We start from the raw sequence: 25247 nt of genomic DNA on the forward strand, positions 1-25247 counted from the left end.
ATCGTTTGGGTGCCGGGCCATAACGGAGTAAGGGGAAATGGAAGGGCAGACGATTTGGCGGTGAAGGTCAGAGAACTGCCGTCAATAAACTTGGTTAACCCGAAGGCTTTCGCCTTTTGTTTAAATTTTTTTATCTATAAAAAAAATTACTGATTTTCGACAAGCCAATTTCCCCCAAACAGGGTGCTTTATGAAGGGAAAAATTTTTTTAACTGGTTTCATTCGTCCACTTTACGCCAATCCAAATTGCATTGCGATTAATCTTTCTCAACAAGATCTAATATTTTTCTAATGCAGCTCTATTTTTGGGTATTTTTCGCCGATTACTTTCTTTAGATAAAAGATTTTAAAGCAAAAAAACTTGCTGATTTCATTTAGTTGGACATTCCCTCATTACTTTCAGTAAAATTTCTATAAAATAGTTATTTGCGTAATGTATGTTTTTACCAATCCTCAAACTTGTTTGCCCTTATGGTTCCTGCAATACAAGAATCTGGTATTAAAATTTGGCGTAAAGTAACTGAAGAACTATGATGAAAGGTTTTTGGGTTCGAATCTGATGTCAGGTGGGACCAAGTGTCTGGTTCCACATGACATCAGATTGTATTTTATGTTAAAATAAAACTTCAAAGAGATTATTTGAAAAAAAAATTCATATTTTACAATATTTAATTTTGCACATGTCAAAATCTATGTCTGGTATAAGACACATTTAACTAAGACCAACAGATTTTAAACTAAACCAATACAAAATCTTTGGCCTTTAACAAAGTTCAATTTTATTGCTTCTTTGATCAAAGTACAAAAGCTAAAACAAAACAAAGGAACAGCAAATGTAGATACAAGCAATTGACAAATGTGTATCGTTAAGAAATAACTAGATAGGTAAATCTAAAGGAGTGCATTTACATTTTCAGTCGATGCTTTGGGAGAGCATACACAACTGTAGTAAATGAGATTATGCGTTTCTGTAGACAAATGATAACGTGTGGATTTCTATGTACAAATACAATTTGTATTATTTACAAAAAAAAAACACATAATTTCTGTTTCAATTTTCCGATAGGAATTGTGCAACAAGTTTGTTAAATTCTTCCGCGTAGCGTAGATGTATGTTGTGTTTTCCCTCCGGAAATTCGTGGTACCTTGCAAGAACAAATGGTAAATAAGGTTTAAAAAAAGCTTGTGAAAAGCTGTTTATTCTAAAGTATGCAAAAACAGTTAACATTTTGTTTTCGTCACTGAGGTTATTCCAACAACATTTTTATTTCTTATATGTATGGTTGTCAACATTGCAAACCTTAGAATAAATCTTTTGATACGCTTATTTTCTTACTCACCTTGCCCCCTTGATGTGTTCTCGCAGATATGGTATATGCTCAGCAGCAATCATTGGGTCTTTTTTTCCATGCAATATTAAAGTGGGCGCTTTAATCATTTCAACCTCTTGCTTACAAAAATCGCCCTCACGTTCTCCATAGAAAGCTGAGGCAGCGTCCACCCATTCACTCCATAGTTCGGCAAATCTTTTCTCCCCGTAAACCTTTTCCATGGGTTCGCGCATCCGAGGTGACCATTTATTCACATCTTTCATTTTATGAAGGGCTATCACTTCATCAGGTATCAGATAAGCACCAGCTCCCCAAATGATCAACTTCTCTATGTTGTCTACATATCGACCGGCAGCGATCAAACCCGTTATGCCTCCATCACTCCAGCCAATTATGGAAAATTTCGGTCTCTTGAGAGCCTTCATTAATTCCACTGCACAGCGGGCGTCATTTTGAAAGAAATCTAAACCCCATTTCCTTTTTGGCGGTATGGATTTGCCATAGCCAGGCGGATCCCAGGAAATAACTGTGTAATTTGGCAGCAACTTTGGCAGCTCTTCAATTTGCGGCTTGAAGTCCGTCCAACTGGATCCCAAAGCACCGGGCATCAACAGAACACTTTTTTCACCTTTGCCGCCCTCGACAATGTTAATGTCAAGGTCATTTACTTTGACTTTCCGCTCGACATGTAAGTAACGATTAGAAACGCTTTGCGTGAGTTCCTTCATTAAACCATGTAACTTTGAACGAAATTGGAACATGTTTGTTCAACCAACCTATCGACTTAGTAAAACAGAGAGAAACGGGTAAAATAAGCAAAAATGGACATTGATTCCATAAGCATCATGATAACAAGCAGCTGAGCAGCTGTATAACAGCTGTTTCTAATGTTTAGTGATGTGCAACTAAAAGTATTCGTCTCGGCTCGGCGGCAAGATACCGTTAATTTCAAATAAATCATAATACATATAAAAAAACACCACTTTTGCTGACATTTAAATGTTTTTTGCTATGCCAGTCTTTGAATAGAAAGCATTAAACCATGTTCTACAGAAGGATAATATCCTGCAAATCTTAATAAAAAAATACTTCACATGAAAAAATTGCCTTAAATTTAAAACAAGTTAAAAGGTGCTAAGTTCAGCGGGGCAAAATCTTGGGAACCCACCACAATGGATAGCTCCATTCATGCGTATATAAGACAGCATAGTTCTATTCATGCGTATTTTTCTAACCATTCGTAGAAAATGGGTTAAATCGTTTGACCCATTGGAAAGGGTCAAATTATGAAAAATTTATTACCATACTTTCCATCTATCATTCTACACAAACTGTAAAAATTTCAAGAAATTTCGGTCAGCCGTTTATGAGTATGAGAAAAAAAGTCATGAGTTGCGTTCGACCGCTTCAGATCTCTGCTATGTAGCGATTCAGACCGTATTTGGAACGTATCTTGAAGACCATATTTGTACAAGGCCATCGTAGGCTTAAAGATTAAGAAGTTTATATGGGAGTTTGCCCCTGTTCCTTAGTGAAATGTTCAAGGGCAAAATTTGCAATTTTAGCCAAATCGGATAACAATTGCGCCCTCCAGAGGCTCAAGAAGCCAAGATCCGAGATTTGTTTATATGGCAACTATCATAACATGGACCGACATGGCCCATTTACAATTTCAACCTACCAACTCTAACAGGAAGTATTTGTTCAAAATTTCAAGCGCCTACACAGAAAAAAAGTCACGAACATTTTTTAAATTAAAACTTTAATTGAAAATAAAAATGTTTTCAATTAAAAAATTAATTGAATCAATCATTTTTTAATTGAATTCGGATTTTTTTAAATTACGATTTAGATTGAAATTTTGTCTATTTTAATTTAAAAAATTAATTGATTCAATCATTTTTTTAACTGGTTTTGGAGAGGCATTCTATACAAATTGAATGTCGATTGATTTTGTATGAAAATCGATTTTCGATAATTTTTTTAATAAAAAATACAATGTTAGAATATTGAACTGGCATTCTGCAAATGAAAGTTTGCCCATAAACATTCCATTAAAGAACAGGGGCAAACTTCTCACATATCAACGAGTGCTGTCCGATTCAAGTTTAAGCTCAATGATAAGGAGCCTCCCTTTTATGGTCAAGTCCGAACGACGGGGTGCAGAGCGACACCTCTTCTGGGTGACGTTTTTTCATGGTATGGTACCGCGCTAATGTCGCCAGCATTAGAGAGAGAGAGAGATAGGGAATTTCAAGGGCCTATACAGAAAAAAATATTACGAACATTTTTTTCAATTAAAACTTCAATTGAACATAAAAATCTTTTCACTTATAAACTTAATTGAATCTATCATTTTTTAATTGAATCCGGATTTTTTTTAATTACGGTTGTAACTGAAATTTAAAAACTTGATTTAAAAAATTAATTGATTCAATAATTTTTTTAATTGAACTGAACTTTTTCAATTACGATCGTGATTGAAATTTTCAATTAAAAATTAATTGATTCAATATCTTTTCAATAAAATCTTCAAAAATTTTATATACAAAATGTGACTGAAAATTTATAAACAATAACAATAATAAACAATAACGTCCTAGACCATTATTTTTTTTCCTTTTTGTCACTTAATTCATTGAAAACAGCTGTGTTTATTGAATTGTTCACGAATCGATTGACATGTAAATTTTGCCCATGAACATTCCACTAAGGAACAGGGCAAACTTCTCACATGTCAGTGCAGTCCGATTCAAGTTTAAGCTCAATGATAAGGGGTCTCCGAGTCCGGATGCCATGCTGTAGAGCGACATCTCTTTGAATAGAAGTTTTACATGGCATAGTACCTCAAAATTGTTGCCAGCATTAGGAGGGGAAAACCACCGCTGACAATTTTTTCTCGCCAGGATTCGAACCCAAGCGTTCAGCGCCATTGGCGGACATGCTAACCCTTGCGCTGCGGTGGCCTCCTATTATTATTAATATAACTCGAGATAATTGAAAACATACGACAATAACTTGGCAAAACTTTACTGGGAATTATTTCCAACACTACTTTTTTGGACTTGTACGTATACTAGGATTGTTTGCTTATAATTGTTATTTTTTTTTGCAGCCTTATTACACGTAGGGAATTCAAAGTAGTTCACGCATTCTTATGATGTTTTTCTGTTGTTTAGCAGTTTGACAGTTTTTCAGGGCTAGTACTAGAGATATTCTAATACCAGCCCTGATGATGAATGACATTCTGACATTTTATCGCCAAGCTATGTAGCCAATCGAAAAAATCTGTAGATTTTGCAGGTAGACCATATAGGTCTGACCCTGTATTTTTTACACCTTCGTCTTTAGACGTCATGCGCCCTACGGCCTCAGGAAAAGACGGCACTGTTTTGACAGTTTGGAATTGAAAGAGATGACGAAAAGATGTGCATTCGCTACTGTGTAAAGAAACACATGCTTGTGACTTTGTGAAAATTAAAAAAAAAAAAAACAATATTGTGAATATTGAAAACAAACACAGTTTTCACAATTTTGAAATAAAATTTTCCTTATAGAAAACATGTGTATAAATAGTTGGGAGAAATAAAATAACAATTCGATAAACGGGTAATTTAATCGATTTTACTCGAGGATGAAAAAAGTGTGTGAAGTGCTTCACGGAATTAGGTTGCTGCACTTCGCTATGTGGCACGATGCGAAATTTGCATAGTACACAGTGCAGCAAACGGACGATTGGGGCATACTTTCAATTGACTGCTCATTGGCTGCATTCGTTCTCTTCATCCATCGAGAAGCGGCAAACGTCGTTGATGATGACGACGATGAAGGCGACAACATTAATGATGCATAAACCAATTAAGCCAAATCGTTGTGGGGATTAAGGCTCGCATTTAGCCTAAATATGTCGTATTAACCAAAGTTTGAATGTATTAAATAGATTTACACTAGCACTAACACACATGTAAACACTCGTTCAAACAAAAGCACACACACACACAGGCACATGAAGACGACAACAAATAACACGAGTGTTAAGTGATTACATTTACGAAGGCGACTGGGATGAAGTGACAGCGAAAATGGCAACGGCAACCCCATATTTTGCACAAAACCAATTCTGAAGTGAAGTGAAGTGTTTACCGAGTGTGTAAAATTGTGCATAGCAAATATACATTTGGGAAAATGAAACAATTGAATTAATGGGCTTTAGCAGTTCCTCTCAATACACGCACGCATATATACACACACACTCAACCTACAACAGATGACTATCTGTACTTGAATGTGAGTTAGTACCAACGTGTATGTAAGTAAATATATTCATACATATGCAAGGGATGAGAGTGCGTGTGTAACAAAATTTCTATGAAATGGAAATGTCAAGGAATTTACACGCATTCACACAGACGGACGGACACGGCTATGCTGAAAATGAACAGACGCTCACATTCGCCCCACACATACATATATTCTGTAAGCGTATCTTCATTTCCTTCAACTCGAAGAGAGTGTAATTCCACGTTACACAAGGAGAGAGAGTTTTGTGTTGTTTTGTTGTTATTATTGTTCATTTAGAAAGAAATGTGTACACACGAGTGAGTACCATATACAAACGGACGCATTCATAAACAGTGTTGCCGTTTCGTTTCGATGGTATTTTGTCGATGCCTTTAAGTTCCAACAACATGTGCATGAAAAACTTCAGTAGGCATAGGAATTAGAAAGAAATGCATTGTTAAAAAGAAAACCAAACAACACGAATTGTGTTTTTGTATGTACGTCTCTAGCTTAATGAAGAGTGGATTGCTCTTAAAAGACATATGTATTATATATGACAAGTTGTGGCTATACCAAAATGTACATATTCAACTGGAAGATAATAAAATCGTGAATCTTTTGCCTGCGTATACAGTTATATATTTGAATAAAATTTTCTTTCATATTCTGACAATAATGTGGTCATAGGACATAAAGCCTAGTTTAGTAGTTTCATCAACATTTTTCAATTTACAACTTTTGTTCGAATTTTTTCGGAAAAACTATGAGCCATACGACCTTGAAACTGCAAACCACTATGTTTCAGACGTTAAATTAGTTTTACAAATTTTGCTACAGAATAAAATAAAAAGTTTACATTTCCTCCAATTATAAATCCCTGAGGGTTTTTAAATTTTTGTGTTTTTTTTATAAAAACATGGAGATAATTTGGAACATTTAAACGAATTAAGCTTCCAGTCCTGGTTTTTCTAATTCAAGGGATCTTCGACTATATTTACTTACTACGTTCAAAACAGCTTGTGACTCTGTAATTGCATTCTTTCTTCTGTCAGTTATCAGCTGTTACTTTTAGCTTGCTTTAGAAAAAAAGTGTAAAAAAGTATATTTGATTAAAGTTTATTCAAAGTTTTATTAAAAATGCATTTACTTTCTTTTAAAAAATCCGCAATTACTTTTTTGGCAACCCAATATATATATATATATATATATATATATATATATATATATAGATTAATATACGGCGATAACTCTAAACACACTACCCAAATACTAGACAATGTGATTGAAATTTTTCAAAAATCTTGTCTTCTTATTTACCAACGTCTGTGGTATATTTCGGCCCATTCGATTGTTCAATGTGGGACAATTGCATTTACAAGAAAAATTTTCAAAGCTATATATATCTGAACAATATTCAAATTTGAAACGATTTTTTTCAACTCTCCACACATTTTCTCATACGCGTCCACAAATTTTTCAGTAAATTTCAGCCCAATCGGTTGTTGAATATTGATGTTATATCAGTTTGAAGCAATATCCCAATATCCCACTCACTTGAATAGAGCATACGGAATACATACTTAATTAATACAATAATCTTCGTTATTTTCTCAAAGTTGTAGTAGAATGTGGTAGTAAAGTATCTTGTAGGTTAAGTTGAAAAGAGGATGCTGTTATTACTCCGCCGCATGCCACTATGGGCATAAACCTAAGCCAGTAATCGGCTTGTTGTGCGCTCTAAATACAGAGGAAAAAGAAAATATATGTCAGGAGTTCCGTGCTACCTACAAAAATGCCCAAATGATTTTCATACCACGCCCCTAAGTTACTTCATGTCTGGTATTGTGTCCCCACGTAAGGCCCGATGTCTGTTAGCCGCAAAAGCCGGGCAATGACATAGGAAATTCTCCAACGTCTCATCATCTTCCCCACAAGCCCTGCTGAGCTCCTAGTCCTATGTGTCCTGTTATAATACCGAAAGCTATAGTGACGTCCTACTTACATCCTTTCAGTAATAGCCTCGTTTTCTCACAGTCTGGATATTCCAAAAGGATTTTCGTCTTCCTACCGATCGTTTCGCTGTTCCATTGTGTTAAATGCGCGTTCGTAGCACTTAACTCGAACTGCGTCGAACTGAAAGGGTTCGGGTTAACTAAGTTTATTGACGGCAGTCTTCTGTCCTACCTGCCAAATCGTCTGCTGTTTTATTGCCTCTTACTCTGCTGTAGCCCGGCACCCAAACGATGCCATCCTCGGTGAAGGTGTTAATCTCCTTCTTACAATTAAAGACTGTTCGTGATCACACCGTCCTGGTTGTTATTGCAAATTGCAAATTTTGCCCATGAACATTCCACTAAGAAACAAGGACAAACCTCCCACATATCAATAAGTGCAGTCCGATTCAAGTCCTCCTTTTTATAGCCTCCTTTTTATAGCCGAGTCCGAACGGCGTTCCGCAGTGTGACACCTCTTTGGAGAGAAGTTTTACATTGCATAGCACCTCACAAATGTTGCCAGCATTAGGAGGGGAAAACCATCGCTGAAATTTTTTTTCTGATGGTCTTGCCAGGATTCGAACGCGGGCGTTCAGCGTCGTAGACGGATATGTTATCCTCTGCGCTACAGTGGCCTCCTGGTTGTTATTGCACTGTTGGCAATAAAGGTGTTTAAACTCAACGTCTTCGCTTTAAATCACCGTGATCGTCCGGGTCTCCACCTGCAGGACTGTATTATGGTCAGGCAGTCCAAAACACATTTCAGTCCCTGAGTTTTCACTGTAGACTCCCAGGCTCACTCTGCTTTGATTCATCTGTGTTGCATGATCTTACAGATGACAATACCAGGGTTCCGTCAATTCAAGACTGTGCCGCCGGCAGCTGTGTTGCGCCCTAGACCTAAAGTGTAGTCTCAGGTATTCGATCGGTATCTCTTAAATGAGAATTTTCTACTCAAGTGAGTGGCAGTGTATATCGAAACTATATACAAATCTAAACCGATTTTCATGAAATTCACTATAAATATCGGTATTTTTGATATTCATAAAAAATCTCAAAGAGCAATTGTAATATCAATAAATAGTGTAAACAATATATATGTATATCAGATACATATTTAAATCTGAACCGATTTATCTTTTTCCACACTTTTAAGTCATATTTGCCCAATTCCATGAACATTGTCCTGCTCTTTGATTTAAACGACTCCTTGGAGTTCAATTTCCCCACTGTGCGGAGTGCCCCAAGGTAGCAAAATTTAGTATAAAAAGTTTAAACGGCGAGGGAATAACAACTGCGATTCGAACACAGGCGTTCAGCGTCATAGTTGGACATGCTAACCTCTGCTCCGCGATGACCTTTATTTGTTATAGCTTTACTTAAAACAACCCAGCGGCGGAAAGTGGTGTGCAGCAGGCTTTTTAAAATGTCTGTACAGGAGTTTGGAGGCATTCCAAAGACATACGCGCCCGCTTTCAAATGTAAACGGCGTGTCATTGGCGAAGAGGGCATCACCCTTTACTTCTACAATTAGCACTTGTATAAGTCCTGTGGAAAGAGTGCATTAACAATGCCTCCTAAAATACCGCTGAAAACAGGCCTCTTTTTCATAATTTTTAGAATCTTTTAAATTTGCGCGGCTAAAGGTAAACAAATGCAATTTTCTATTTTTAGAACAAACAGCATTGTCTTTTGCTTCCGCTGATACTGCATATTTTTTGCCTACTCTTGGAGAGTAGTTATGAATTAGAGTTTACTCTTACTCTTTATGTTTGGGTTGCACTCTCTACATATCATTCATTTGTAGATTATTGATCCTATAAAAGGAGTATTTTTTTCGATTTCGATGAAATTTGGAACAGTGAGTTTTGGTAGATGTATATACTTACACAGTACATCGGACCATATTTGGATATACTTGGTATATGGAACGTTCTCACGATATAGAATGTTGAGCCCAGAAATGAAGCATTCTTCATCCGATTTCGATGAAATGTGGAACAGTGAGTTTTGGTCGTCCAGATCGGATCATATTTGCATAAAGTTTCCATATAGACCGATCTCCCGAAATAGAACGTTGAACCAAAAAGTGGAGCATGTTTTATCCGACTTGAATGTAATTTGAAATTGAACTTTTTTTAAGTCTACCCTGATCCTACCCGAATATGGACTGCCTTATGGGTCTTAAATCCATATATCCTCATTTAATATTCGATTTCGAGTAAATTAAGAACAATGTGATGGACTAGGCCTCCTGCTGTTCGAACCAGCGATGGTGCAATTCGGGTCATTTTCACATATGGCTTCCATATAGACCGATCTGCCGATTTGAGGTCTTAAGCTCCCAAAATAGGCCGAATTAAGATCTCTAGGCCTAGAAGACACATTTTTTACCCGATTTTTTTGATATTTGGTACATTGAGTTACGTTAGACCCTCGCTACCGTGCCAAAGAGACCTATCTCCCAATTTAAGGGCTTGCACCTATAAAAGGTGCATGTTTTACCCGATTTCGCTGGAATTTAAAATAGAAAGTTATATTAGATCCCTTGTCATCTTGACCAATTACGATCCAGATCGAACCGAATTTAGCTGTTATATAAAACGAGCTGCCGATTAAAGGTCTGAATTTAAAATAGCGGTTTTTTTTCTCAATTTCTCTTAAACAATGTTTGTATTAGGCTTCTCTGCACCTAAATCGAAAATGATCCGGATCCGTCAATTTTTGGATATAATATTGTAGATATAGGAAATTAGGATGATGACTATTTATCCGTGGTAGTGGGTATCCAAAGTTCGGCCGTATATATTTATTTGCCACGCTTTAAGCACATGAGTGATTTGAGATATTCTGAATTAGTTTCTATAAACAGGTGTTCATGAAAATTATTTTAGTTTTTATGTTTTTAAGTAGAACCTAAAACGCATAGCTTCTGGATGGCGATTCCAACATTTTATGCAACTTTGATTAAAAATAAAGTCGTGGGATAGAATAAACAAAATGGCGTTTGAAAGCAGATAGAATTCAATTGAAATTTTTGAGGAATATATGTATAAAAACAAAAATGAGGAAGAAATGCAATTTTTGGAAAACGAAATTTATATTGAAAACTTTGTAAGAAAAAATAAAAAAAAACAAGAAAAAGCGTGCTGAGTTCGGCCGGGTCGAATCTTATATACCCTCCACCATGGATCGCATTTGTTGAGTTCTATGCGCAGTATTTCTTTTTAGGCAAACAAAGAATATTGAATAAGAACTGTTATGCTATTGGAGCTATATGAAGTTATAGTCCGACACGGACCATAAATGAATGCTGATCATTGTAGAAGTCATCGAGTAATATTTCAGTTCATTCAGATAAGAATTTCGACTTGTAGGGGCTCAAGAAGCAAAATCGGGAGATCGGTTTATATGGGAGTTGTATCAAGATATTGATCGATTCATGCCATATTATACACGTAAATTGAATGTCATGAGAGAAGCCGTTGTACAAAATTTCTCTTCCAAATCGGATGAGAACTGTGCCCTCTAGAGGATCAAGAAGTCAGGACCCCACATCGGTTTATATGGCAGCTATATCAGGTTATGGACAGATTTTAACCAGTTATTGGAAGTCATAACAAAACAGCTCATGCGAAATTTCAGCCAAATCGGATGAGATAAGCGCGCCCAAGAAGTCAAGATCGGTTTATATGACAGCTATACCAAATTATGAACCGATTTGAATTATACTAAACACAGTTGTTGAAAATGATACCAAAACAGTACGTGCAAAATTTCAAATTGAACGAGAATTGTGCCCTGTAGAGGCTCAAGAAGTCAAGACCCAAGATCGGTTTATATGGCAGCTATATCGAAACATGGACGGATTTGAATCATACTTAGTGCAGTTGTTGGAAGTGATATCAAAACCCCACGTGCAAAATCAGTCAGTCAAATCGGACGAGAATTGCGCCGTCTAGAGGCTCAAGAAGTCAAGACCCATGATCGATTCATATGGCAGCTATATCAAAACATGGAACGATTTGGCCCATTTACAATGCCAACCGATCTACACTAATAAAAAGTATTTGTGCAAAATTTCAAGCGGCTTGCTTTACTCCTTCGAAAGTTAGCAAGCTTTCGACAGACAGATGGACGGACAGACGGACGGTCGGCTGGACGGACAGGCGGACGGACAAGGCAAGATTGACTTACAATGACATGACGATCAAGAATATATATACTTTATGGCAATCCAATGGCAGCCGGTTGTATGTCCCGGATTGACCCGATGAATTTCTTCATCGGCAAGGGCTGCCGCCTCAGTGTACCACATACTGCTACTACTACAACAACATTTACTTTATGGGGTCTCAGACGCATATTTCGAGGTGTTTCAAACAGAATGACGAAATGAGTATACCCACATCCTATGGTGGAGGGTATAGAAATATTTAAATAATTTTTTTTTATTCTTTTAAATTTTCCCAATTCTTTTCTTTTCTAGATAAAAGTGTCCTTTGCCCATTTCGGGTAAAGATGGTTTTCAAATCGGCGCTTTTTTTTGTAAATTTGTTGCTGAGACTACAAATATTGTTTGGTTCCAAAAATTCTTGCATGAGTTTAGGAGGCATATAAAGTAAAAAAACATAACTCAAATGGATGGTATGGGCTTTGCGTTTTGAGAACTCGAGGGGTTTTTTCAATATTTTGATAAAAAAATTGTCTATTTTGAAGTACATATGGCACAGTTGTCATATTTTGTTCACTTAAAATACATCTACATAAAATCCTCTCTACTAAAAATCCTAAAAATAAGTAAATAATTAATAATAGTTCGGCAGGGCCGAGTCTTTTGTCCTCTTACGAATTCCTCTAAAAAATTACTTTTATTATTTCAGTTCGAAATTGAATTATAAAGCAAAAATCAAATCTGAAGTTGATTGTGACTTCTATTGCCTCAAGAAGTCATATCTGGTTGTCGATATTTAAAGAGGCCTATATCAGTATCGCGGTGCCAAATTTCAAGCGGATATCTTTATTCGTTCGAACACTATCGTGATTTCGACAGACGGACTTACGGACATCGAATCAGGAAGTTATTCTAAGCCAATCGGTATACTTTTCAATGGGTCTAGTTCTTCAGGGTATACGAATCAAACTAAAGAGTTAAATCTATTACATCTCATTCATTCATTCAGAATATGGCTATTCTGAGAAGTTGTCTGGAATGACTAGTGGCATTTTCGTTGGCTGACAAAATGCTGTGTTTTAGGCCTTCTATAATGCAAGATGTAACATCAAATTGTAATATCAAATTTCATTAGTGAGAGGGCAACTGTTTTCCGCCACTGTAAAGCTTTTCGATCTGCCAATGTTAACGTAACTTAAAGTGCATAATGTTGGCAACAATGGCCCTTTGCATTGCAATGCTTTGTGTCAGTCGTCGTCACACATGCAATGCGAGAGCGGTGTTGGCAAAAAAAAAGAAATTGTCATACATCATACTTACCAATCTTGGTTAGATAGTGGATGTGGCAATAACAACAAAAGAACCACCAAAAACACAACCAGTTATCATCAGCAGGAGCGACAAAGAAACTAACTCACGCTCATGGACTCATAACGAATACACGCACACACTACGGCCATGATGATAGCAAATACGTGGACCTCTCAAGCAGTAACGAAAACGAAGAGACATTGCCTTGAACTTTAGTGGTGTTATTGATAATAGAGGATATTCTCAGTCATTAAGTATGCGTACACTCATACACACAATCAATGTACGTATGTATACACATAACTTTAATATATGTACTTTCGCCAGAGAAGATGTATGCATATGTGCGATAAAATATATTTCTCATCATAAAATCGTTTGTGATGTGCAATAAAATGAATAACAAATTACGCTTCTATGTTAATATGCCCACACACATACACGCACACAACGTATATCAATCAGACTGATGTACGAGTATTGACTCTACTCTGTCTGTAATAAAATAGAAAGAAAATAGAAAAGTCTTTTATAGGTACTACTATCTGTCTTCAGCCTTCTGGCGAAATCTTTTATGAAAGTCGTATCTAAATTAGACGATATTTTTATGACCACCGAGGTCAAAGAAACGCTTCTTCGTTGTGATTGGTGCACATGGGGCTGTATCATATCTTTTCTCCGATTTTCGACATTCCGAAGAAGTGAACGTGGTACTCTTTCACTGGAAAAATTGACAATAGAAAATGTCTCTAATGGTGAAAAGACATTGCAAAGAGGCCTTTCTCCTTTCGAGGATATCACGTTTCAACATTAATTTTAAAAGCCCTCATAAATGTTTGTGTGCATTGCAGAAATTGCCAAATATTCACAATCTATGCATGTTTGCTTTCTGTTTTTGTTTCTTTTTTTGATTTTTTTTATTGCAAATCGTGACATAATAATTTGCAGTAGACTCTTATTTTGGGCGACAAACATGTAAACTGCCAATTCTTAAAAAAAAATCTTTTTAATTCCAAATATAGACCTATCGATAAGAATTTTGTATTAGCTGCAAATCAAGTGGCATATACGGTCGTATGGGCCTTAGCACCAACTGGAAAGAATTACTTGTTAGGACAAAGTAATCAAACTCGCACACACACACACACACTGGCAAGTATGAATATCTCATAACACTCAGCACTATGCTACATTGTAAATGAGGAGATATACATACATAGACTGGGGAGAGGACACTCCATTTCGCGCCACACACAAGCCACTTATATTAAAGGCTGAGGTTTCATTCATTTACCAAGCGCGTTAATATTAAATGAAAATGTTAAAAAGGCACCTCAACGAGGGCAGCACATGGCCAATAGACAAAACATTGAGAATTTGTGGTTTGTCATGTACAATATAGTAGGAAGAAAGTACATTTCCCCGTAATCTGTAGAGAATTGAGAAATAATCTATGACGTTCATACATAGTGCGTGTTGGTTATTTTACAATAACCTTCTCTATGATGATTGATGAAAAGTGCAGGTATTGTATGTGAGGATCACAACCATTTATTTAAATTATTAAATATAAAATTTTTTTTTGGAGTAGTTGAACATGTTTCAACCATTTAGGAGTCTGTGCCCTCTTGTGGCCCAGATGTAATATAACAATGAAACAAATTGTTAGGAAACAAAAAGTATTGGTGTTAGAAATGACAACGTAAAAAAAAGTTCAGCAAATACAAAATCATGTTCCAAAAAAAAAAAAAAAAAAACATGTAAAAGCGTGCCAAGTTCGGCCTAGCCGAATCATATATACCATGGTGGAGGGATCACATTTGACAAGTTCTTTGGCTGGTATCTGTTTATAAGAAAATAAAAGATAATGGATACAGGCCTGCTTATGAAGAAGTCATTGTGGAAAATGGCGGATAAGAATTGCTCCCTACTGGAACTAGAAAATTAAAATCGGGATATCAGACATTATTTTTCATGTATATTGAAGGTCATAGTATTCTATGTCGTTGTGCAAATTTTCATCAAAATGTCAGAGTTGTAAAAAAGTTCAGTTTTTTTAACTTCATTTGTTGTTGGATTTACATGCAGCTTAGACAAACATGTAAATAGGATTTTTTCTTGATTCATTTTACCAAATATATAATAAAATACTATAGGAAACCTTTTTTTATTCAAAATTATTTTGTAGATTCTAAGTAATTGGTAACAATTAATTTTTCAATGTAAGCTAAAAATATACATGCAACACAAATGCGATCCATGGTGGATGGTATATAAGATTCGGCCCGGCCGAACTTAGCACGCTTTTACTTGTTCAATTACATTTTTATACCCTGCACCACCACTGTGGTAAAGGGTATTATAGATTTGTGCATTTGTTTGTAACGCTAAGAAGAGGAGAGGAGAGCTAGACCCATCGATAAGTATATGGATCTGCTTAGAATCACTTCCTGATTCTATTTAGCTATGCCCTTCTGTCTATCTGTCCATGTATTCTTGTAATCAAGGAAAAGGTCGCATTGTTGACAGATTTTCACAAAATTTTGCATAAGTGTCTTTTTGGTCCAAGGACAAACGCCATTGATTTGAAAAAAAATCGGTCCAGATTTAGATATAGCTCCCATATATATCTTTCATCCGATTTGCCCTTTTAAAGCTGCAGAAGCCACAATTTTGGTCCGATCCCTACAAAATTTTGCACGAAATGTTTTTTAACTACCCAAAATGCTTGAACAATTTTATTGAAATCGGTCCAGATTTAGATATAGCTCCCATATATATATTTCATCCGATATGACCTGTTAAAGCTGTAGAAGCCGCAATTTTGGTGCAATCTCTACCAAATTTGACATGAAATGTTTCGTGTGATGTCCCAATATGTGTGCAAAATTTCATCTTAATCGGTTCAGATTTAGATATAGCTCCCATACATAACATTCGTCCGATTTGACCTATAAAGGCTGTGGAGGTCACATTTTGGTCCGATCTTTACAAAATTTAGCACGAAGTGCTTTTTGTGACGTCCCAAAATGTGTGCAAAATTTCATCATAATCGGATCAGATTTATATATAGCTCCTATGTATATTTCATCCGATATAGCCTTTTAAAGCTGTAGAAGCTAAAATTTTTGTACGATCTTTACAAAATTTGGCATGGGCCGTTTTATTCAACGTCCCCATATGTGTGTAAAGTTTCATAAAAATCAGTCCAGATTTAAATATAGCTCCCATACATATTTTTCATCCGATATGGCCTTTTTAAGCTGTAGAAGCCACAATGAGAGATGGTTTAATTGACATCCCAATACGAGTGCAAAAGTTCATCAAAATCGATTTAGATAAAACTTCCCTATAAATATATCTTTTATGCGTTGCGACTTTTAAGGCTGTAGAAGCCACAATTTCCGTACCTTCGTAAGAAAATCGTACAAGGTTCTATTCGATATTTCAATAGGTATGCAAAATCAAAGTCTTACTTAATTTGGATAAAAGTGATATCTATTAAAAGTTTTACGTATACTCGGTGGTGTAGGGTATACTATAGTGGGCTCCGCCCGAATTTTGCCATTCCTTACTGGTTTTTATATGGAGTTTAACAGTTGTTCACAAGAAACCCCGAATAGAGTACAAACCCTAAGGCAGTCACTCGAAATGTAGCACAAACACTTATTATTGAATTAGAAACGTTGGATTGTTAATGACCCATACAGACCGATCTTTTGATTATACTTCATAGTATCTAAATCAAACAATTATTATCTACTTCATCTGAAATTGATCTCCCGACTTAACTTCCTGTGCCCTTGGAGGGATAGATTTCTTGTCTTATTTGCTTAAAATGGTCGCTTATGACATCCAGCTTCCGTGCATCTACATGGCGCCACTCTTATTCAAATATGATCAAATTTAGAGTTGGTTAGTTCCGGATGGAACTAGTTCATTGTAACTTATCCAAGTAAGGAACTGCTGGAACTAGTTCCATCTCTTTCTTTCTTATAGTTCCATAGTTCCTTTTTATTGCATGATCGCTTTCCTTTTCTCCCTTTTGTTAGTTTGTAGACCATTTCATTGACATGTCATATTTTTCAGCTTCATACAACAAGTAAATAAAAGCGTCAATGTTTGCATTCGTCAACAACTGTGAACGTTGTGATTTGGGTGAATGGAAAATAAATTATTTGTGGCAACCACATTAAATGAATGTGGGGCACAAATAAATAAATGTGGTGGCATCCACATTTATTTTTTTTTATTGTAAACAAATCTAAATTCTTTTGGTGCGCTTCAATTTGTCTTTTTTCAGCATCAATACTTAATAATTGTTTAAAACAAAGTACAAACAATTAACTTTAAATTTAATTACTTAGACAGTCTGAACGTATTTATCTATGTGTTCAAATGAAAACCCTCATTTTAAGGTTCAAAACAAAATTCAAAGATTTTTTTTTTGTTTTGTAAGAAGGAAACAAAAAAGGGCATCGCAAATGAAAAATGAATTAAAAGAACGAACTAGTTCCTTTTGTGGGACGGAACGAAAAAGAGCGATCACTAAATATCCCTTTTTTGGCCCAGTATGTGCCGCAAACACGTGGTGAAAAAACTATGCATTCGTTTGGCTAATCTGGTACACTTTTTTTCACCGATAAAGTACACATTTATCAAAATGTAGCGTTATTTTGTACAAATAAATTCTTTACTATTACTAAATTTCCCATGAACATTCCATCACGGAACAGGGGATACTTCTCTCACTTCTCACACAGGCGGACATGGTAACCTCTGCGCCACGGTGGCCTCAATTCATTACGTGTTGCAAAAAGTGATCAAAGCAATAGTTTTCTTGCAATGAAATCAAAAAGAAAGATATCCAATGCTTTCAATGTCAGCCTGTAAGACAAAGCATTTTTTATGGAAACGATTCGTTTGCATACCGCCCTTAAGAAGTAAGTCGCCCGGGAACATGACAGGTGCGGCTTAAATCCTACTGTAAAAGGTTATAAACTCATTTAATTACACTGGTGATGGAGCACACATTCAATTTGTAGTCCCTATTAATTAGTCACAAATGTTTTTTTTTTTGTGTACAGGATGTCCCTGAAAAATGGAAAACATAGTCCTCAAAAATGATCACAGCATATCTCAAAAATAATAAAAAAAACACGCGTTTCATCATACTATATTATTTTGTGAAGCTGAATGCTGTTTCTTTTCGTTTTGGAGTGGAATTGATGATTTTCATTCATCTCACGCTTTGCAGTTCTCCTTCAGTTACTTGGAAATTGCATTGTTGTGGAAAGAAAAAAAAATGAACGAGTGGCAAACATCCTTCAAACTTTGTTACCTTGTACCCCTCCCGTTACTTCTTAAACGCACCACGTTGCATCCATAGAATCTCTCTTTGTACATTTGTGAGTGCAAGTGTGCGTGTATGGATGCGAGTACCAATATCTCTGCAATATGAACAGAAAGAACAGGAGCAAAAACAGGAGCAGCCAAGCAAAAGCTAACTACCATGATGGCATGTAATAAGCAATTCATGCGTATGCATGAAGTGTGTATGTAGTATGTATATACATGTTTCGTATATTTGTATGTGGAGTAAAGCAGTGTACATACACACTTGTATCTCAAGTGGTGCAGGTTATGAACCTGTTTCCGCTTAGGATGGCTGATGATGATGGTGGTGTGTTTTACGCGACCAGGCGAATTCCCTCAATCTGTGTGTGTGTGCGTGTGTGTGGCTATGTGTATACACATTTACATTCATGTGAATCAATGTTTCTGCCCCCTCCATTTGCCTATGGCATGCCGTTCACCACATGCTCGTTAGTTCGCCCACCGAAAACCGAAGCGGCAAAGCTCGTCGTTCATGAGCTTTTTATCCGTTCGTTGATAAGGAATACAGTGATTTGACGTTTCCTATGAACAGTTTTGGAAATTGCAATTTAGTATCGTCGCGATTGCAGTGTGGATCAATACTCTTTGAAACGGAGGAGCTCCGTGTGCGCTTTTTTTTGGCTTTAAACACTGAAATAGAGAATCTCATTTTCCCCCAATGTCTATGGGTGTGCGTGTATGTGTGTGTATTTGATTGAAAAGGAAGAAAATGCTCTGCCACTTTTTCGGGGGTAGACATGATTGTCCTTCATCGGTTAGAGAAATGTGAAGGAATTTTACACAAAAAAATCCAAGGAATCCCAAAAAGAAAAAATCACAGTGCAATTGTTTAAACAAATGAAAAAGTGAAAAAGGTTAATAATACCAAATCAATGAAAAAGGATAGCAAGTATATGAAACCCAAGGATTTAAGTGCTTGAAAAAATATTATGTAAATTTGCTAGTGCGTTCCTTATAATATATACTTTTTGCTTCAAAGCAAGGAAAAAGGGGAAAAATTATTAATAAAGTTATAAACTTTTCGAATGGCGAATAAAAATATTTTTTTTTCTTTTGTTGAGTAGAGTGGAGATTTTCAGATTCAAATGAAAATTTTCATTTATAATTAATTTTCTTTTTTTGGCACATAGAAAATTTTAGTATGTACAACATGGACGTGCTAAAAAACCTTATCGTGGACTTATTGGCATTGAGATTAGCCAAAGGCAAAAGGGATATTTTTTTGGGATGGTTTTGAAATGAAAAAAATTCAAGAATAGAATTATTATTATGGGGAAAAGTTTCAAACAAATATTCCTAAAATAATAAATGGAGTGCAAATTGCTGAAATTTGGTGTCTATTATCAAATACAAGCGTCCTTATTAACATACATATAAAGGCTATAGCTTTTTTCGTGGAAGAAAGCTTTACGCCAACTCACAGCTAACTTCACTTCAATCAGAGGCTGGTTGCTTGGCTGACAGACAAACAGTCGGCTGGACGGACGAGCGAACTGGTTAGCTGCCAACTGGAGGAAGAAGAAGATGTAGAAAAAAGCTTTCAGCTTGTACTAACCATCAACTTGGGGTGTTAAGATGGTTTCTTGGGACATACACATGCTCATACATATGTAGACACACATACATACATCTGCCTACAAACGCCTTATACATTTTGGCTTACCCGAAAAGTTCAATGAAAGTTGTTGGTGTGACCATAACAAAAAAGAAAAAAAAAAAAACAAACAAAAATAAAAAGCGAGTAGCGGCAAGGCGAAAATCAGCCATTAAAACCCTAACCAACACAACACAGAGATAGCGGATAATCCTAGCCAGCTTTTGCTCTCAGTTATCCATTAGGTATAGGGACACTCGCTCTCCATCTCTGCTGTATGTGAAGTCGGTTTTTTGTTAGCTTTCGCTTTATTTTTATTTTTCTTTTCTTTGTCGTCTTTGAAAGCCAAACAATATGAAAAGAAAATCGCGCAAAATTTACTATAACCAACAAAGTTGTGTTGTTGCCATCAAATAACAAAATAACAGTACCACCAAAGCAACAACAACAGCAAAAACGTCAACTACAATACAAACAAAATGTTCACGGGAAACAAGGCAAGCCGTTAAACTGACAGCATAAAAGAGAGAAACAACAACAGTAAGCGAATCACGAAAGCAATTTGATCAAATTGAAGGCAAAAACGAAAACAACCATAAAACGGTAATTTAACTACAAAAATAAAACAAATGGTCATGAGACCATGTTAGCCATTTAATAGAACAAAAACAAAAAAAAAATACAACCCGAGACAGGAGCATTAAAAAGTAAATAATTCGAAGGGAATTAAATGAATGGTTTTTCATTTGATTCGAATCTAAAATTGCAGTGCATGCATGTCCTCCTAGGCCAATCACAATTATAGTGCAGACAATAAAAACGACACCAACAACAAAAACATTAGAAACTGGAACATGAAATGTAAATACAAAACCCACTAAAGCAAAAGGAAGGCTACATAGAAGCTCCACCGCTGCCTTCAGCACTACCGCCATCACCACCACGAATCGTTAAATCACACAAAATCATTATTCCCGATTTACAATTCGATTCAGCAGTCACTTCAATTTGTTGCTAAGCTGCTTGCGGTGTGGTTTGCTTCCAACAAGGCTCGAAACACGCAAACAACCGTGCGGGAGGAGTAGTAAAGGCCTTTAGGGTTGTCTCCCCACACAAGAGACGCCAGAGGCCAATCAAATATCATCGTAGCAAAATTCCCCCAAAACATATCAGAAGATACCAATCAACTTCTATTTAACCCTGCCTAGAGTTCCAACAAAAAAAAAAAAAAATAAAATAAATAAAAACTATCTAAATTACCTATGCACCCAATATAAATAGAAGTTAAACTCAACATCAACAACAACAGAGTGGGAAAGAAGGTAGCGGGTAAAAACGATTTCCCTTGAAGTACAGCAGCAAAATGGTGGCAAGCGAGGTAAAGCCATCCGTTGTTTTTCCAGTCGTCGAACGAGGTCACAGAAACCAATCAAGAAGAAAAGCAGCGCTATTAGGGCCACCATCAGCAGAACCATCATCGAAAGTCACAATCATCAGCAATACATCAACAGCAACAGCCATCCAAATGACATCGACTTCGACATCTACATCCACATCCCTGGTGTCGTTGCCTTCATTGCCATTAGCATTACATTCGCCCATCGACAGCAGCTTCAGCATAAGCAACAGCAAATCAACAATTCCAAAGTCTTCATCACCCGTTTCGTGTAATCCATTATCAAAACAAGATAACAACAGGCCTCAGAGTCTAAGCCACAAAATTGACACCAACAGCACTACCACCACGACGAATAGTTTTGACCGCTGCCGTGTTAGTTGCAGTTCTTTTAATCGCCTGCAATCCCTATTCATGATTTCTCTGTTGGCCTTAATCCTGTCCTGCTGTTGTTTAACAACATCGGCCGCCTTTCAGTTGGATGGTTCGCAGAGTTCGTTTGCCCAATTTCGCAAATGGTATGTCGGCCTTAATGGTTCACTCGAATTGGAATTTAAAACTGAGCAACCCAATGGTCTGGTCTTGTATTCGGATGATGGTGGCACCTATGATTTCTTCGAATTGAAACTGGTCGAGGGCGCTCTACGGCTGCGATATAATTTGGGTGGTGGAGCTCAGATTATAACAGTGGGTCGTGATCTCCATGACGGTCATTGGCACAAAGTTCAGGTAAGTTAAACATTTGAGATAAACAAAACGTTTATTGCAAAACTTCATTTCTATGTTTTACTCACGGTTCATGACTCGTCAATTGCATGCTCGAGAAGTTCTGTATGTATTTTTATTAATTTTCCTTCTTTCCCCTTAAGTTTTCGAATGTTGCGAAAGCAAACTAGTCTTTGTGAGATCAATCTGCGTCGTGTAAAGGGGTTTTGAGCAGGTTCATTGGCACTATCTTTTGATTTATCACATGGGCTAAAAAGTCCATTGGATAACTATTAAAAAATAATATTTTGATCAAATGTTTACTTCAGATATCAACATAGCTTCCTTCGAGAAAGATTAATGACAATTATTATTCCATAGTTTCTCTTATTTATATTTCAATACATTTTTTTGCACAACGATTAACTTTTGTCTCCAAAATAGTTTCAGCAATCACCTCGTCATTGGAGATAAATCTCTTTTTTTTTGGAACATTCTTCCAGGTTTGCGGAAGCAATTTGAAACAAAGTACTTAAATTTTTGATATGGTGACAACTGATTTGTGAAATGGTGGTCAACTGTGAGCAAACGAGTTAACTTTATCATAGTCAAATGCTAGTGCATTATAAAACCAATTGATTCCTTTGATATCTTTAGAGTATCAGATAACATCTTAAACTTGACTTTTCGATTTTCCAAAACGATTTTGTGCATTTTTTGTTTGTTTTCTGGCCCCTTCTTTTAGGCGACCAAAGCGTCTTGCGTCGTGTGTCTCCGTGCAACCAAGTTTGATGTAAGCGAACCACTTTTCAATCGTTTTTCTCTACGCAGCAGAAATCTGAATAAGATTTATCAAGCCATGCATTGGTTTGAATAATGGTTTCTCCCAAATCAAATATGTCGCAATGATAAATCAAGATGCGACATTGTCTTCAATTCATTGTTTTAACAATCACAAAACTATTCAAATGGACAGATTAAAATAAAATTTCGCTGGTATTTATTAACTAAATTTCCCATGAACATTTCACGAAGGAACAGTGGATACTTCTCTCATATCAATCATATCAGTCAACACGACTTTTGTTTCCTCCGTTTTTGTTGTTGTTGTTCCTATTTCAAATTGAAGAGTTATTTCTGAATTCGTAAACGTTTAGACAGTTTAGGGCCAAAATATCAGCAAAATTCTCATAATATACATATGTCAGAAATGCGCCGTTAAATGCGTTACAATGAAAAAAATATATGCTATAAAGACTGTATCACCAATAATTGACGATTTTTGCAAAGAATCTGTTGCCATGTATTTTTATATCGGGGACTAAGGGGGCGTATAACGTATGAAATATGCAAGCAATATTATCGAAAAGTACACCTACGCACCCATGTCCAAATTCAAATTTTGCCCATGAACATTCCATTTAGGAACAGGGGCAAACTATTTACATGCAATGAGTGCTGTCCGATTCAAGTTTAAGCTCATTGATAGGGGGCCTCCTTTTTACAGCCGAGACCGAACGGGGTGCCACAGTGCGACTCCTCTTTGTGGAGTAGTTTATATATGGCTGCAATACCAAATGTCACTAGGATGGGATAACAACTGCTGCCAATTTTTTCTGATGTAATCGCCAGGATTCGAACCCAGGCGTTCAGCGTCTTAGATGTACATGCTAACCTTTGCGCTATGGTGGCCACGTACATTACATGTAATAGGTTATCGCCAAATCATGGGTGTTATGAACTTAAGGCATCTCTTTTACCACTGGACCATGACCGTAGAAATCAAATAAACTCAAAATAGAAACCGTTTACTCATGGACTATTTCGCGACATGGACTTAATGGCCCTTCTCCTATCTTCTATTGATATCGAGATATTTAGTGGTCAATTGAAGCCATATCGACTTAACGTAGCAAGGAGGATGACTTTACCGTACAGGTGGAAGCACGTGTAGCATGCAAGGGATAATATTCAAGAACCACTTTGACATTAGAGTTGTACGCGGCTCTCAAGATATCGTTCAGATAGGTAGCCACAAAATAAGAATGATGGCTGGATAACATCGGTATTTTTTAAGTTGAATGCTCTATGGTGTGAAAGGCATGGCTCGATTGACTTAAGAATATGCTATGCATATATTATCACCATAAAGAAACCAATCTCTTTATGGTGATAATCTATGGATAGCATATTCTTAAATCAATCGAACCATGTCTTTCACACCGTAGAGCATTCGACTTAAATTTGAGGGAGTGAGGTTATTGAGTGATTGTCGTTCAGCCAGAAATGTGTATTGGTACCACTGCTGTGTTATAGGGTATTTGTTCGAAGAGAGATACGTCTATTTAGAGATATACGGTGTGACTCAGAACCACTTTCGGATAAGATTCAGCTTTGTCCGTCTGTCTGGCCATATTAATTTGCATACAAGGTACAGATCGCAATTTGCTACCAGACTTTGTGCAACATTTAGAGAAAATCTGCTAAGAAATACGCTGACAACGGCTCTAAAAGTAAAAATTGGTTGATGTGGGGTATATATCTGAATAGGAATATGATTTCTATGAATTTCACAGGAATGCCGAGAGTCATAAGGGAATCCTTTTGTGCCAAATTTCAAGTGAATCGGTATACAAATGACCACGTAATTGCAATATTACTCCCAATCGTACGAACAAATATATGGGAGCTATATCCAAATCTGAAGCGATTTTAACCAAAATTCGCACATTTGAGGTAGCCGAAGAACATCGCGCAGTACAAAGTTTTGAGAAGATCGGTTGATAAATGTGACTGTAAAGGCTCTGGAAGTGAAAGTCGGGCAATAAATATATATGGGAGCTATATCTGTATCTGAACCGATTGCTATAAAATTTATCAATAATGTCAAAATTCATAAGAGACTCGTTGTTGGTCTATATCTTTAATGCAGGGTGAGATACAGTTGACCAGTTTCCCCTTCTATAACCTTCAGAGGCTACAACTTTTGATCTTCTGAACCGATTTGCACGCTATCGACCTGTTAACAGAAAAGCTTCCAGGAGGCACTTTTTGCCGCTCTGAT

At 36.5% G+C, this 25247-nt stretch overlaps 2 protein-coding genes across 13 annotated transcripts in view; one reads left to right on the forward strand and one right to left on the reverse strand.

The window, feature by feature from the left end:
• Positions 1 to 755: 755 nt before the first annotated feature.
• Positions 756 to 2153, reverse strand: LOC106083774 (valacyclovir hydrolase). The gene is made up of 2 exons (XM_013247025.2): positions 1341 to 2153; positions 756 to 1145 (listed from the first exon to the last, which is right to left on the reverse strand). Exons 1-2 carry the CDS (start codon positions 2090 to 2092, stop codon positions 1052 to 1054), a joined length of 846 nt encoding a protein of 281 aa, XP_013102479.2. The 5' UTR covers positions 2093 to 2153; the 3' UTR covers positions 756 to 1051.
• A 2631-nt stretch (positions 2154 to 4784) lies between these two features.
• LOC106083753 (neurexin-1) overlaps positions 4785 to 25247 on the forward strand; it is a 113564-nt gene continuing 93101 nt past the window's right edge. For 3 of the 12 annotated variants that reach the window (XM_059362979.1, XM_059362989.1, XM_059362990.1), the window contains exons 1-2: positions 19045 to 19342; positions 20428 to 22207. In XM_059362979.1, the coding sequence (XP_059218962.1) occupies positions 21446 to 22207 (762 nt within the window). In that variant the 5' untranslated portion in view covers positions 19045 to 19342; positions 20428 to 21445. Of the gene's footprint in view, positions 4941 to 5557; positions 5619 to 19044; positions 19432 to 20152; positions 20328 to 20427; positions 22208 to 25247 lie in introns of those variants that run through there. The other 9 variants (XM_059362986.1, XM_059362988.1, XM_059362980.1 and 6 more) reach the window with 9 other exon arrangements.

This window comes from Stomoxys calcitrans, chromosome 2 (genome assembly GCF_963082655.1).
Source record: "Stomoxys calcitrans chromosome 2, idStoCalc2.1, whole genome shotgun sequence".
Classification (NCBI taxonomy): Eukaryota; Metazoa; Arthropoda; class Insecta; order Diptera; family Muscidae; genus Stomoxys; species Stomoxys calcitrans.